Source organism: Macrobrachium nipponense, chromosome 38 (assembly GCF_015104395.2).
Source record: "Macrobrachium nipponense isolate FS-2020 chromosome 38, ASM1510439v2, whole genome shotgun sequence".
In the NCBI taxonomy this organism is placed as follows: domain Eukaryota; kingdom Metazoa; phylum Arthropoda; class Malacostraca; order Decapoda; family Palaemonidae; genus Macrobrachium; species Macrobrachium nipponense.
In genome coordinates, this window is record NC_061098.1 from 22,543,855 (window position 1) to 22,560,236 (window position 16,382).

The window sequence follows — 16,382 nt, forward strand, 5'->3', positions numbered from 1 at the left end:
GTTTGTGCCAGTGATAAACACCAAAATAACGTTCTCCTTTAACCTGTTAAGCGTCCTCCCCGGATGAGCTCGCTGCTAACGTACCGTCACGCTTTTTTTGTAATCAGCGATCATAGCACTGATGATAGTTTTTGAAACAGTTAATATTGATTTTTATGTTTATTTTATTCCTTACTGTAATTATTACGTGTAGGCAAATTCTCTCTTCTCATCTCTCATTCCCACTCCCCATCGGTCCTCTCTCTCTCTCCTCCTTGGCGTCCTCTCCTTCCGTCTCCTCTCTCTCTCTCGTCCTCTCTCTCCTCTCTCATCTCTCCTTCCGTCTCTTCTCTCTCCTCTCTCCCATCTCCTCTCCTCTCTCGTCTCTCTCTCTCTCTCTCTCTTGGAGTCCAGTCACTCGGCAAAGAAAATTCATCTTCACTCCCGCTATTGGAAGAAAAGTTTGTATCATCACTGGAGGATTCAGAAACTAGAGCTCTCATCATCAAATAGGTTATCAATATCAGACTCCTCATCTAGTATTTGAATGATCTCACCTGAAGAAATACGCCTCCTCTTTGGGACATTCATTGTGAAAGACGCGAAATCCAATTTGTCTCGATAAACGCCCGAAGCGTATTGAAAGAAAACCAACAGGGACAGGCAGTTTTTTAGCATAAGCGACCACCAGGAAAGAGTTGCCAGGCTGGAAATAAGTTCCCCGTGTGCTGAGAGTGTTTACCAAATGATGTTCCTACACTTTCTATACGAGGTAAACGTATTATTACGGGGCTGACGGCTTGACAAGCACAGTCAAAGTTTTGAACGTAATATCCCGTTGAAGGCGCTACCGAGTAGATCGCGGTAAACGTATTATTACGTGGGTGACGCTTAACAGGTTAAGTCAACGCGTTTAGGAAAAACATGACATAGAATCGACTTTGCGACTTCGTTCACTTGATATTTTTAACGATACAATAACTATCATTTGTACTACTAAAACCATCTTCACATAAGTAATTTTTCGTAAGATAGTGTTGTTACAAAAGCTAGCTTATACATAAAAGGCTTTTATAATTTAAGTCACCATATACATATGTACCCAAACTCATTGTGGGGAAATTTACTACTGTTTCCTCGGATATTGAAATACTTTAGCATCATTCAAACACTTTAATAATATAATGCATACATACTAGGCTATACGTATTTACATCGTATACAAATACTACATACAGTTAATACACATACTTTTATATACAAAGTTAACAGTTATATACACATACTTTTATATACAAAATTAATCATATGAGTAGTGATCAGACGACAGCTGTGCACTGGACTACGTACGTACTACTTGGAAGATAAAACAAACAAAAATTTTGTTGTTGTTAGTCGCCGGGATAGATTAACATTTTTCCAGAGATTAAAGAGCTGAATTTTGTTTTGAAGGTATGTCAACCGCGTTAGTAAATAGATATAATCTTCTAAGGAATTTTTTTTTCTCTCTTTTTGCGGAAGAATCTTCAAGCCATTTTGCATTCAAAGTAATGAGAAGGAATCATTCTATTCTTCATGAAATCAGTAAAATACTTACACTAATAATAAAAACTAAACTACGTACTGTATGCAAAACACATACATCATCGTTAGCTTCGTGTGTGAAACGTTCATTCTAAGAAATTACAGAGTAGTATAACTAACACCTGATTGGTTGGTTGGTAGCCATGGAGATCTGTTATCCAATGACTGCCCTCTGCTTCTGTTCTATTTATAGACATACGCCATGGATGGCACTAGGTTTGAACGTTACCATGTTCGTGATTTTCTGACTGCTGACGGCAAAAATTACTCAATAATTTTCTTTATATAATTATTCCTTCGTGAAAACAATAATATAATATCGCGGTTGACATACCTTCAAAACAAAATTCAGCTTTTTAATCTCTGGAAAAATGTTAATCTATCCCGGCGACTAACAACAACAAAATTTTTGTTCGTTTTATCTTCCAAGTAGTACGTACGTTCCAGTGCACAGCTGTCGTCTGATCACTATTCATATTATTAACTTTGTATATAAAAGTATGTGTATATAACTGTTAACTTTGTATATAAAAGTATGTGTATATAACTGTATGTAGTATTTTTGTATACGATGAAATATGTAGAGCCTAGTATTTTATTCATTATATTATTAAAAGTGTTTGAATGATGCTAAAGTATTTCAATATCCGAGGAAACAGTAGTAAATTTTCCCCACAATGAGTTTGGGTGCATATGTATATCTAAGATGACTTAAATTATAAAAGCCTTTTATGTATAAGCTAGCTTTTGCAACAACACATATCTTACGAAAAATTACTTATGTGAAGATGGTTTTAGTAGTACAAATGATAGTTATTGTATCGTTAAAAATATCAAAGTGAACGAAGTCGCAAAGTCGATTCTATGTCATGTTTTTTAACTTTAACGTATAGTGGTATGAAAAAACACCAGTGTGTCGTAGCGATGCGTCATCAATATAGTGGTATGAAAATACCACATGGTGATGTAGCGATACGTAATCACAAAGTACAAATCCTCCTTTTCCCCGGACCATCCTCAGAATTTTACGACTCTTCAACTTCAAGATCGATATGGTAAAATATATATTATATAGTCATACTTATTGTTAAAATTCACTAGTTGAACTGCAAAACATTATTATATTTTGATTGTTATGTACATATATTTTTTGTGTTTTACGGAATGTTTTTTTTTGAAAATAATACCTATTAGTGAACATATGGTATTAATTGTCCCACTATTTTATTATAGGTGATCTTAATTATCTCACATTCATTTTAACAGATATATATATATTTATTTAAATAAACTGTAATTAATAAATAATAATAATGAAAAAAACATAAAGGGAAAAAATGTTTTTGCTGCAGTAGTGGTGTTTGTTTGATTATGCATCTGACCTCACATTTCCGAAATCTGAAAAATTCCAAAAACCGAAACATCGGAATGTGTGTGTACTGCACATTTTTTAAACACGCACACAATGTCTACACATTTACTGCAAAATTACAGTACGTACGTATTTATTCCTGAGAGAGAGAGAGAGAGAGAGAGAGAGAGAGAGAGAGAGATGAGGAAGAGACGAGAGAGAGAAAATATAGAGAGAGAGAAGAGAGAGAGAGCGATTGATTAAACGGACCCTCCAAGGCGTGTTATTTTTACAATTATTTTATTATCTTGGGATTTTTTTTTAATCTTGAGATTTTCTATTCAATTCTCGAGATTAATAAGAAAATTACCGTAAATTGACTAGCATCAGCACACATCTGAATGACTCGGCCATTAGCAGGCTAAACCACCAACCTTATGAACTTGCATGATACATGAGATACATGACAAAACACAAAACCACTGTTTATTGGTGAAAATTAGGGGGTTGCACGATATGGGAGATTGCACGTTATTCGAGTATATACGGTATGTGATTTTTTTTTAGGCCTTTTTATGGAACAAAATCTAGCAAGAAATTGCCATTCCCAGTTGGCAACACTGGCCTACAAACGTTTGTTTGTTGTTGTTATGAAATGTGGTGTGCGGCGCGTTCTTTAAATTGCACCCATATAAACGAGTAATTATGTGGCATCCAAAAGCCCTGATTCTTTTACTCTTATGGGAAAGACGCCTAAAGGTCAGATGAAGGTTTTTACGTGGAATATACTACTAGTATTAACGTGTGGACGAAGGGAAGAGATGTTTTCGCTGCATACTGTTTGGTAGCATTATCGTTATTATATTACTGGATTGCACTGCAAAATCGTCGCCATCTTTTATCAACATAGATTGTTGGTGAGTACCCATATGATTTACATATTTTGATAGTTCTCTTACCACTCATCCTCTCTTTCCTTGTAAAAAAAAAAAAAGAGGCCCACCATGCGTATGTAGGCTTCTAGCTGTAATCCCTAGGCTAGTAGGCTACATACCTATGTACAGTAGTACATATAGGCTACTACATTTATTTTTTAAGGCTAATTTTGTACAATAACTTTAAAACTGTCTTGAATTTAGTTTTAGGTGATAGTTGAAAACATATTTGGTGTTTGAACTACAGTAGGCAGTTATAAACATTGGAATAGTGGTCTTGGGTGGGTTAACTATTAAAGTAGGCAGTTTTAAGCAATTTTTGAGGGGGGTATCAGGATAACACGGGTATTTCTTATCACGGGGGGGTTTTAGGCCCTATCCCCCGTGGATAACGAGGCCCCACTGTATAAGCATACATTTAATAAGTACCAAAAGAAATCAATCAATACTAGGAACTGGAAGTAGAAGCTAAAGAAAATTTTAAAACAAATTACACAGCTAATTAGTTTATTGAAGCAAAGGGGAAACATCTGTGCTGCTAGCAAAGCCTAAATTCAAACATCAATGGGAATATTAGATTAAAAGATGTAAAAACTAAACCAACCATTAACTCCATCTTTTTTGTCAGCTGACTCAGTTTTGACAGTCAAATTCCTTCTCAACCATGTAGTGGCTTCAAGACAGGATCCAGCAATGTTACTACAGGATTCCAGTAATTTACCAGATACTTCCTGAAATAAAAAAAAAAATGAGTGAATGCTATTACAAGACAAAATTAAAAGACTTTTAAGCAATAAAAGGCAAACAAAATCATTAAATATTTATCGTAGCTGCAATTAAATCAGACGGCATCAATGACATAATGGTGCCTATAGTTTACTGGATATTAAAATCCTACCTTTATTGTTAATGTGGATCACATACCATTTTTTATTTGATATTACTTCAACATGGTCCCCTGACCATACTATCAGTACACCTGGTACAGAACCAGGGCATCTAACTAACAACTGGACTAGGTAAACCCACACCAGGCAGGTCACACCAACCCCTTCCTGTGTGACTGCGAACGCACAAGAGTCACAATGAGAGGTAAACTCAAAGGCTCACTGAGAGACAAGATGGTAGCAAACCTCAAGCCTTGAACATGCTCCTTTGCCCTTTCCCGAGGGGAAGAGACTGAGAGGTAGGAGGGGAATCGAAAGTTCTAGAAGGACCAAACATCACTTCCAGTGTAGGGGCAACTAGATGCGTCCTTCTTGTTCATCTCCCCCTTTTCTGATAATGTTCCCTCTAAGGAGACAATCAAGAAATACATTCAGAACATGGAAAGGCACAAGAAAGAGTATAAGAAATATAAAAAGAATGTGAATATACTGCCAAAGGAGGCTGTATAACATTGTTAATCTTATTTAATCTCCATGCCAGCAAGCACAGAAAACAAGTATACCACAAAACCAACAAAATCACACACAATACACACAAAAACTCCACGTCACTAAAAATGAGTTTAGGAAGCACTGGGCAATGAAATAAAGAATAAAAAACACAAAAAGGCCCAAAAATGGTCACATGAAAACATAGGGAGAGCACAAGAGTGATCATCATCACAGGCAAATTGACATTAAGAAGCTGGTGAGAAGGGGCTTAGCTTATCCCCCTAGTCCAGTTAGCACATTTGTAGGAAGGTACTCCACATCTGAAAGGTCTGTATCCATGTAGAAAATAATAAGTTTTGTAATACAATATGAAACAGCATATTTCTATGGTGATCCTTCAGCTGCACCCTTGTAAAATGCTTTAAGAACCAAGCAATATATACATGGAATACACATATAGTTGCATAGAGATCCCCTTGGGGTAAAAATTCTACTAGAAAGAAATGAAAGTTGGATACCCAAGCAAAAAATTAGCAAAGGAAAAAGACAAAACACAACTGAAAACAGATGGACTGCTACAAAGAACTTTCAGGACTGTTGTCAAAGGCATAACAAAACAAAACCTCCCTATAGTGGAAAACTGGCACAACCTAGATACCCTTAATAATGGCACTCTATTTTCAGAAAAAAAAAATTTATTCTCGTAATCAGTTTGGGGCTCAATAAATATTTGAAGTGTTCTTTCAATATAACATACCTGCAACTCTTTTATGTCCTTTTTCTCTTGTAGAGGAGCTGCTCGTTGAACAAACTCATTGAGTGTGGCTAACAAAACAAGCTGGGCTGGAGGTGATAATGTCAAGGTACCTTCTTTTACCATGACAAGCAACGGTCCCCAGCATTCTCCAAGCTGAGAACTTGGGCACTGTTGAACATACACGTAGAACACCTGCAGTACACTCACCTCCAGAGGAAGACTCTGCAAAAACAAATGTCTCTATGGTATCAACTTTAAACCTAAATTTATTAGGAATGAACTTCAACAAACAACCAAAAACTAATTGTCACTCAAATAAATTTATGGTTTCAGGGATAACCTACACTAGTATTGTTGACCTTCTCAGTTCCGAAGGTCCTTTATTTCTCACTTCTCACACTGCTGGACTGTGGAACAGTCTCCCTGAGGATGTCATGCAATTGGTATTTCCAAATTCAAGCAAAGATCAAATGCATTGCTACCCTAATACAGTTCTCCTTGTATTTCAATAATTTACATTTTAATTTATTTATTAAACTTTACTTTTCTTTTTTCTTTTTTTAATATGTGCATCTCTTCTTTCTTTCTGACTATCACATTAACTTCTCTTACTTCTTTCAATATAGTACACAACATTCTTAAGAAGCTTGAACTTCAAGTCATCGGCCCCTGTGGGCTTGTTCTACATGAAGAGAATCCATCCATGTTTTGAATAATAATAATAATAATATCTTGAAAGAAGACCCTCTTTCAAACATATTCTGTTAAAATGAGTAGAAAAGTTATCATATAAAATTAATTTGCTAAACACAGCCATCCTTTTCAACAGAATAATACAGCAATATCACAATTTTTTAAAGTAAATTGTATTTTCCTTAACTATAAAAGCCTGAGGTCCTTTCCATTATGAATTATCTTTAGCGTAGGCTGGAATACAGCCATTAAATTCTTGAACAAGGTTGTTAGGCAGTAACTACCATCTGGTAGGCGGGTAGGCCCGCCTGCCTGGATATAAACACTCCAATTTGCCTTTCAGCCCAGGTTTCAGATTGAGCGGTAGCATGAGGTGGGCATTAATGTAAAGGACCTCAGGTATGTATAGTTAGGAAAAATACAATTTACTTTCAAAAATTGTGATTTGTTCCTACACGATATACAAACCCACTTAACATCAAGAAGACTCACTGATTGGTGGGAGGAATGTAAGTGAGCCTCTAGAACTGACTGGAGTTCAGCACAGTTGGGCTATTCCTCCTGGTCATAAGAGCGAGGAGGAGTGCCCTGCCTCTGACAACTTGATCAGAGTATAGGAGCTGCATGGTCAAGAGGCAGACTTCTGGGCCTTTTTGAAATGAGTGACAAATCGTAACTCATCTGAAAAAGGGTCGGAGACATTAAAGCAAAGTTCTGAAAAGGGTTTGCATTATTGCCAGTCTCCTTCCTCCCTTTGTTAGAGGAAGGAGCAGGATTGCTTCCATTTTTCTGATAAGAAAAATAGAAAAAGAAAACTATGTGTAAGCTCACCGCATCAAACGCCCGACCGCCAGCAAGTGTAAGTTCGAGTCATATCCTCAACCTGAAGGAAGAGTAATAGAAGGACGAGGAGGGGAAGGTGGAGAGGCCAGTCACTCTTGCATCCTTCTTACCTCTAGAACCGCACCCACCACCAGTCCAAGGAAAAGAGGTTACAAGGACCTGTGGGCAGACCTGAAGAAAGAAAGAAATAAATGTGTTCATAATGAGACCGCATCTATCTTCCAGTCCAACATATTCTTCGGAGTGGTGAAAAGTACCAAGCCACTGGCACTGGTCGGTCTCTGAGAGAGCGTAAAGTGGACGTATACAACTGCAGAGGAGGTCCTTACGATCCTTGTAGGACTCAGAGGAAGACGTGTCGTTAGACACTTCTGCATTGGAAGTCAGCAGTGGATAAAGGTATCAACACTCAAAGAAGGGTGTCGCTTCTTCCTAATTACAACAACACACCAATAGGACAAATTAATGACTGATCTGGATCAACCAATACAAACTCCAAAGCACAGGAAATCATGAAGGATTCGGACTTGTCAACAGATGCCTAATGATTGCGCATCAAGTAACGACATGACACCAGCCTTTTGAAGGGTGATGTTGATAACAAACAATGCAAATCGTCTATCTTCTTTGGCAACTATGCTGAGACATGAGATGATGATTCTCGCGAGGTATATATACATTAGACGAGAGTCAAATGCCTTCTAGAGACCAAGGTCCCTGTGATGGCAAGAGAAGTCTCTCATCAGTAGTTGAACTGCAACTAAGGAGAAACAATACTACTTAGTGAATAACTAAGGTGAGAAGTAAACTCTCACAATTATGATTATAGAAAATGTCCTGTCAATGACACCAACCAGTGAAGACGGCTCTAATCCCTCGTGTTTCACAGAGGACTGAAGAAGTTATTCCGCTATTTCAATGGCACTCAGCAAGAAAGTCAGTGCTTGCAATGAAGGCAGAGATTCTTTTAGTAATGAAAACAGGGACTGCACTGCCTGAAGAACCACTTCTTGTGAGTTGGAACAGGGAGGAACTTTCTATCTACTCTGGACGCAGAGCTAGTCAGGCGGGGAACAGGCAAAGTCTTCCGTTATTCATTTTCAATTTGGGGTGAACAAAGAATAATTGAACACCTAACGAATAGGAAAATATATATTAGAAGACAAAACTCAAATTGTCTGAAGAAAATCATTCTGCATCATCGCAGCAACCGAAGGGGATGGAACAGAAGACTACAGACTTCTGTTATACCATGGGGTAGACAGAATGATGATAATGAGTCTGAGATATATCTCTGTCTGAAAATTTTTGCAATGGAAAATGTGGAGCACGAGACATGGGGCTTACGCGGAAATTCTGAGCTAACCAGAGACCTAAGTTAAGTTAAGTACTATATCTTAGTTTTACCAGACCACTGAGCTGATTAACAGCTCTCCTAGGGCTGGCCCGAAGGATTAGATATTTTCACGTGGCTAGGAACCAATTAGCCACCTAGTAATGGGACCTGCAGCTTATTGTGGGATCCAAACCACATTATGTCAAGAAATGAATTTCTATCACCAGAAATAAATTCCTCTGACTCCACGTAGGCCAAGCAGATATTCAAAATGGTAGTTAATCCTCGATAGAGAAACAATACTAAAACGAACAGAATCTCAGACAGAAGGCAGCACTCTGCCCCTCACTCAACTCCTTATACTGAGTGTATTCCATCTTGGAATGCATTCAGCTTAGAACCATTGAGTGCAAAAAAGATACACTCAAGCACCTGCATTTTAAACAAAATGGGAGGGAAAGAAACCCTCTTGTTTGGTGATAATGCAAATGTTGTGGTGTTGTTGGCAAACAATACCACTACTGTGCATTTCAGGGTCGTGTCTAATTGATTTTCGTCGATAAAATCTCACCAAAACATCGGATATGAATCGTATTTTGGAAATAGCAATTTGAAGCCACAGTCTAATTGGCAAAAATACGCAGTGATGTCTAATTTTGATAATTAAGGCACTTATCAGAGTAAATCAAAGAAATTTAAGGGGAAACTTAGCTAAATCTAGCAGGCTCGTACATAAAGGCTAGTATAACGTCATTACTAAAAACCTCCGACTCATAGATACTGTAGTGACGTACGTTACTAGATACCCCCCATACACTATGAATGAAGACTAAGATGTTGGTAGTAGTAGTAACAGTAGTATATGAAATTATTTTATTGTTTCACATATTCTAACTCCCAAGTAGAGTACAATTAAAGAATGGGCATTAAATGAGAATATTAATTTTGTAATACAGTTCCATAGAGCAATCCACGTTTTTGTTGATTTGAAATATGCACCAAGTCTTGAACAGCCCCTGTGAAAACCATTGTTACCCCCCAGTTTCAAGTCTTAGGGTCTATGTGGATAAAGACCAATATTTAGCCAATGAATACAGATGCATTATTTAACATAATTTGTTTTTCCTATGCACACTGCCACATAAAGTGTTGATAATGATATTAATCATAATGATAATAATCACAATAACATTCATTACAGTTATTATAATTATTCTTGTTAATATTATAATCATCATCATTATTGTTATTATTCATACTTTGACATCAGGGAAGAAGGTGATAGAACATATATAAATACATATATAGACGGATATAGTACATACATAAATGCATATACACATAATACATAAATGAAATTTATTCATACTTCAACATCAGGGAAGAGGGTGATATAACATATACAGTGTACATATATATACAGTGGTACTTCGAGATACGAAAGGCTCAACTTACGAAAAACTCGAGATACAAAAGCAAATACAAAGATTTTTGTGGCTCTACATACGAAAATTTTTCAAGATACGAAAGGTTGTTGCTGTAAAGTCCAAGATTCACCCGGACCACAGATAACAATTTTAAAACTCGCGCGCCGCCAACTGAGTAGACTTGCCACCATCCTTCCGCTCTCCCATTGGTTCCTGATGCTAGTTCACCGCCATAAGATCCTCTCTCCTATTGGTCAGCATCTCTCCATGATCCCATCATGCATCGTATGTAGCGGCGTTCTTCTTCAGCCACTGCTTCTCACCAGCGTTATCATATGCACGCAGAATTCGTTCATTCACATATACGATTTCGTTTGTTAATGTAAATTCATGTTATTGATTTCGTTGTACTACTTTATCGTGTTGTGTGAGAACTTAATTAGTATACTACATAACTTAATTACGTACAGTATAGTCATGGGTCCCAAGAAAGTTGCTGAAGCTCACAGAAAGAAGAGAATGCTTTCTATGCAGACAAAAATGGAGATAATAAAAAAGTATGAAGCTCGGCATGCAGTTGAGTGTGATCTCTAAGGAATACGGCCGAAATCCGTCTATGATAGGCACCATCCTTAAGCAGAAGGAAGTCATCAAAGCAGCTACACCTTCCAAGGGCATGACTATTTTGTCCACCAAGAGGAGCCACGTGCATGATGAAATGGAGAGGCTGCTTCTTCTATGGATTGAGGACAAAGAAATCGCTGGCGATAAGATAACCGAGACAGCAATCTGCCAGAAGGCCAGCGCTATTTTCAGCGATTTGATTGCCCAAGCCGAAGACAACGGAGGAGAGGGGACATCGGCGGCAACTCCAGAGTTCAAGGCTTTCTCATGGGTGCTTCGAAAAATTCTGTAAACAGACTGGCATCCATTCGGTGATGAAGATATTGAAATTTTGTAAAAAAAAAAATAAAAAAATAAAAAAATAAAATAAAAAAATTAATTTTAAGTTTTTTGTAAAGTTTAGTGTTACGGTTTTGATGATGTCTTTCATAAAGTTTAGTTTATGTTCCCTGACATTTTTAATGTGTTTCGTTAAGTTAAGTGTACATACTACGTAACAAATTTTCTGCCGTTTGTCCTCCTCCTCTGTCGCCACTTTAAGAGATAGACTCACTCGAAAGGTAAGCTTCCACATTTTACTACATACGTACGTATGTACGTACAGTATTTCTTGTATACCATAAACACTAATACACTTTATTTACAGGTAGTACATACATATTAGTACTACTAATACGTATTAAGTCTTAGGGTCTGTGTGGATAAAGACCAATATTTAGCCAATGAATACAGATGCATTATTTAACAAAAATTGTTTTTTTCCTATGCAACACTGCCACATAAAGTGTTGATAATGATATTATTAATGATAATGATAATAATCACAATAACATTCATTACAGTTATTATAATTATTCTTGTTAATATTATAATCATCATCATTATTGTTATTATTCATACTTTGACATCAGGGAAGAAGGTGATAGAACATATATAAATACATATATAGACGGATATAGTACATACATAAATGCATATACACATAATACATAAATGAAATTTATTCATACTTCAACATCAGGGAAGAGGGTGATATAACATATATATATACAGTGGTACTTCGAGATACGAAAGGCTCAACTTACGAAAAACTCGAGATACAAAAGCAAATACAAAGATTTTTGTGGCTCTACATACGAAAATTTTTCAAGATACGAAAGGTTGTTGCTGTAAAGTCCAAGATTCGCCCGGACCACAGATAACAATTTTAAAACTCGCGCGCCGCCAACTGAGTAGACTCGCCACCATCCTTCCGCTCTCCCATTGGTTCCTGATGCTAGTCACCGCCATAAGATCCTCTCTCCTATTGGTCAGCATCTCTCCCATGATCCCATCATGCATTGTACGTAGCGGCGTTCTTCTTCAGCCACTGCTTCTCACCAGCGTTATCGTACGCACACGGAATTCGTTCATTCACATATACGATTTAGTTTGTTAACGTAAATTCATGTTATTGATTTCGTTGTACTACTTTATCGTGTTGTGTGAGAACTTAATTAGTATACTACATAACTTAATTACGTACAGTATAGTCATGGGTCCCAAGAAAGTTGCTGAAGCTCACGGAAAGAAGAGAATGCTTTCTATGCAGACAAAAATGGAGATAATAAAAAAGTATGAAGCTGGCATGCAGTTGAGTGTGATCTCTAAGGAATACGGCCGAAATCCGTCTATGATAGGCACCATCCTTAAGCAGAAGGAAGTCATCAAAGCAGCTACACCTTCCAAGGGCATGACTATTTTGTCCACCAAGAGGAGCCACGTGCATGATGAAATGGAGAGGCTGCTTCTTCTATGGATTGAGGACAAAGAAATCGCTGGCGATACGATAACCGAGACAGCAATCTGCCAGAAGGCCAGCGCTATTTTCAGCGATTTGATTGCCCAAGCCGAAGACAACGGAGGAGAGGGGACATCGGCGGCAACTCCAGAGTTCAAGGCTTCTCATGGGTGCTTCGAAAAATTCTGTAAACAGACTGGCATCCATTCGGTGATGAAGAAATTGAAATTTTGTATAAAAAAAAAAAAAATAAATAAATAAATAAATAAAAAAAAATAAAAATTAAGTAAGTTTTTTGTAAAGTTTAGTGTTACGGTTTTGATGATGTCTTTCATAAAGTTTAGTTTATGTTCCCTGACATTTTTAATGTGTTTCGTTAAGTTAAGTGTACATACTACGTAACAAATTTTTCTCTGCCGTTTGTCCTCCTCCTCTGTCGCCACTTTAAGAGATAGACTCACTCGAAAGGTAAGCTTCCACATTTTACTACATACGTACGTATGTACGTACAGTATTTCTTGTATACCATAAACACTAATACACTTTATTTACAGGTAGTACATACATATTAGTACTACTAATACGTATTAAGTTAGGTATTGAATGGTCCAAATTGTTGTAGTATTTCATTGTTTTAATATGGTCAATTTAGCTTTTATTTAATGAAATTTACTGGGGTGTTTTTGGAGGGCTTGGAACAGATTAGCCATTTTTACATGTAAAATGAGGTTCAAGATACAAAAAAACTCATGATACGAAGGCTGCCTCGGAACGGATTAATTTCATATCTCGAGGTACCACTGTATAATATATAGACAAATATGGTACATACATAAATGCATATAAACACATAATACATAAATGAAATTTATATTATTATTTATTTTAATATATGTATACTACATATATATATATATATATATATATTATATATATAATATATATATATATATATATATATATATATATTATATATATATATATAATGGTTAATGGTAATGAATTTGGTGTATATACATATGCTATATATATATAAATGTGTGTGTGTATGTGTGTAAGGAGGTCAGGAGAATTGGCAAGTTGTTAAAAATGGTCGTTGCAGCTCATCAATGAGATAGTTTATTAGTCAAGCAAATTTGGCCATTGTTTATTCTTGGTCTGAAAAGTTAGAAATACCTTGATATAAACAAAACATTTGTATATACAGTGGGCCCCCTGATTCGCGTACTCACACATTCGCGGATTTCTCTCGGGAATGTTTCCCCGCATTATTCGCGGAAAACTCGCGCGTTTGCTGTATTTTTCTATGAGAAATATCCGCAAATTCCTGGTTTCTTTGATCAATTTCATCATAAAATGCACTTTTTGTGATAAAACTATTAAAAAAACCAAGTATGAAAATGTTTAGTGGTTTTTCTTGAGTTTTAACTAACAAAATAGGCTGTTTTTTGTGATTTTATAGGGGTTCCAAACATTCCACTGTATCTCTTTTTCATATTCGTCATACTAGAAATCCCTATAAAGGTCACCTTTGTCCTGTTGTCTAAATCGTTAGGTGTTTGTGTATCGCCTTACTAACCACTTACCCATTAATAATTAGCATATGACGCATAGGATTCTTTCTTTGTTGCATACTGCAAAAAAAAACACGCAACACGAAAGCAGTCTTGAAGTCTTGAGGACAATTTGTTAGGCTTGTCATCGGTTAAGCAGCAGTCACGTATACCCTGGCTTTAACCAATGACGATCGGCTGCCCTCGCCCTGTTGTCGGCGGTGTTTACTATTATGTAAGGTTACCAGGTACATTAGGGCAAAATATTGTACCAACCACCTCTAAATGATCATATTTTCATTTCAATATGATTGTATTTGACCAATTCCAAAAGTCTTGTATGTCTGATAGTCAAAAGGTAAATAGAAATAATGTTATAACTGCTATGTATTCCTATAATCAACATAAAACTGTAAATGAAAATAGTAATATTGCCATATGTATATTTACCAAATCCCCTTACTATAATATTGTCATATGTATATATACCAAATTCCTATTCATTACCATGGTATCACCAATGGAAACCATAATATTATTGTCATTCTCAACAGTGACTTGCCTAGCCTTTCCTTTAATACTTATTCTAAAGTGTTAAATATTTGTGATTCACACTACTGGGAACCCTGCTATTATGTCATAGTTTATGTCACAACTAGCCTCTCTCTGGGTGCCTACTAAATTTAGCCAAGTTCCCCTTACAGTTCTTTGATTTACTCTAATAAGTGCCTTAATTATCCACATTAGACATTACTGCATATTTTTGCCAATTAGGCCGTGGTTTCATATAGCTATTTCCAAAATACGATCCATACCAGATAATTTGGTAAAATTTTATCAACTGAAAATCAATTAGACACAGCCCTGAAATGCACAGTAGTCATCTCAAAATCAAAACCAGAAACTCTTGGGAGGCCCAAAAGGCTGTCCTGAGTTTCAGGTTAATTAAGCTAAGGTAATATTCGTCTCAGTTGCGTACCAGAAGAACTAATTTACAGATATGCGCCTATTACTCAGAAGCGTAACTGATAACAGACGGAATTGAACATACTAGTATATTCTTCTTCATTCGAGAGACAATAATACGGACTGGAAGCAGACCTCCTTCATTCTCTAATGAAGAGAATGAAGGTGAAGCAGTCTCGAAGGGAGACTTCTACGGTGATAACAAGTCACCGAAGATAACTAGTTCAAGCCGAACTGGTTGTTTCCAATACAGTAGCACTGGAGAGTCATTCAAAATCTTCTCTGTGCTATCCATCCTGATAAGATTGATATATATTCAGTAAGATCCTAAGATTGAACCAAAACCAGTCACTCAGATTCGAACTCTGGGGAGTAAACTCCATAGAGTTCCTATTATTCCCTTGTTCATTGTGGTGTAACCCAGGAAGTAGAGGGAAAATAGAAAGGAGGATTGACTATTCTTGCCCACTCTTCTCTGAACTTGCGGTATTCTCACTCTGTCAAATGAAGCATTCATTTCATACAACTGTTTCGTTCACACGAACACGAGCGAAAGTTAAGCGGAGTTAAATGCAGTAAAAACTGGCAAGAACTCACCACGTCTTACTATGCACCTATCTTCTCAGATCGAACCTCACGAAGAGGACTACTAAGAGAACCTCCTCCTAGCTCCTTCAGATGCCTTGTCCTAAGGGACAGCGACATCGATCTTGGCACCTGAAGAATAGCCATTCCTGGCTTTCACAGGTGGGTCTGAACCACTAACACGGTTTTTGTCCCTTCTCTTCCCCTGAGCCACTGTCATGACAGAGAGAAGACTATCCATCACTGTCTAATTGTAATTTCACATTTGTTAATTGACATGCTCAGATAATCAATGAGGATTCTAATTTAAAACTCATGTAATTCATGATAATACTCAACTTTCTACACAATAATTTACTATTTGTTAATACATACTACTAATGTAATAACAGCAATATTCTCTTTGCTTGATGATTAACAAATAAATATTGCAAAACTGTATTAGATATTCTTTCTTTACTCAAAACTAGGAGATGCATAAAAAAAAAAATTATTTGATTGTTTCTTTTCATAGCAAAACTGAATGAGTTGAATTAACACTATTTTTGTATTTACTGCTTATATACATAATCATGTCTCTCAGTGAACGC

The 16,382-nt window shown here is 36.6% G+C and overlaps 1 protein-coding gene across 1 annotated transcript in view; it reads right to left on the reverse strand.

The window, feature by feature from the left end:
- The window catches only part of LOC135209773 (protein dopey-1 homolog), a 35,733-nt gene extending 29,112 nt beyond the window's left edge, over positions 1–6,621 (reverse strand). Inside the window, exons 1-3 of the mRNA XM_064242556.1 lie at positions 6,529–6,621; positions 5,986–6,225; positions 4,454–4,580 (exon numbers count right to left, since the gene is read on the reverse strand). Coding sequence (XP_064098626.1) covers positions 4,454–4,580; positions 5,986–6,225; positions 6,529–6,621 — 460 coding nt within the window. The remainder of the gene's footprint in view (positions 1–4,453; positions 4,581–5,985; positions 6,226–6,528) is intronic.
- Between the last annotated feature and the right edge of the window lie 9,761 nt (positions 6,622–16,382).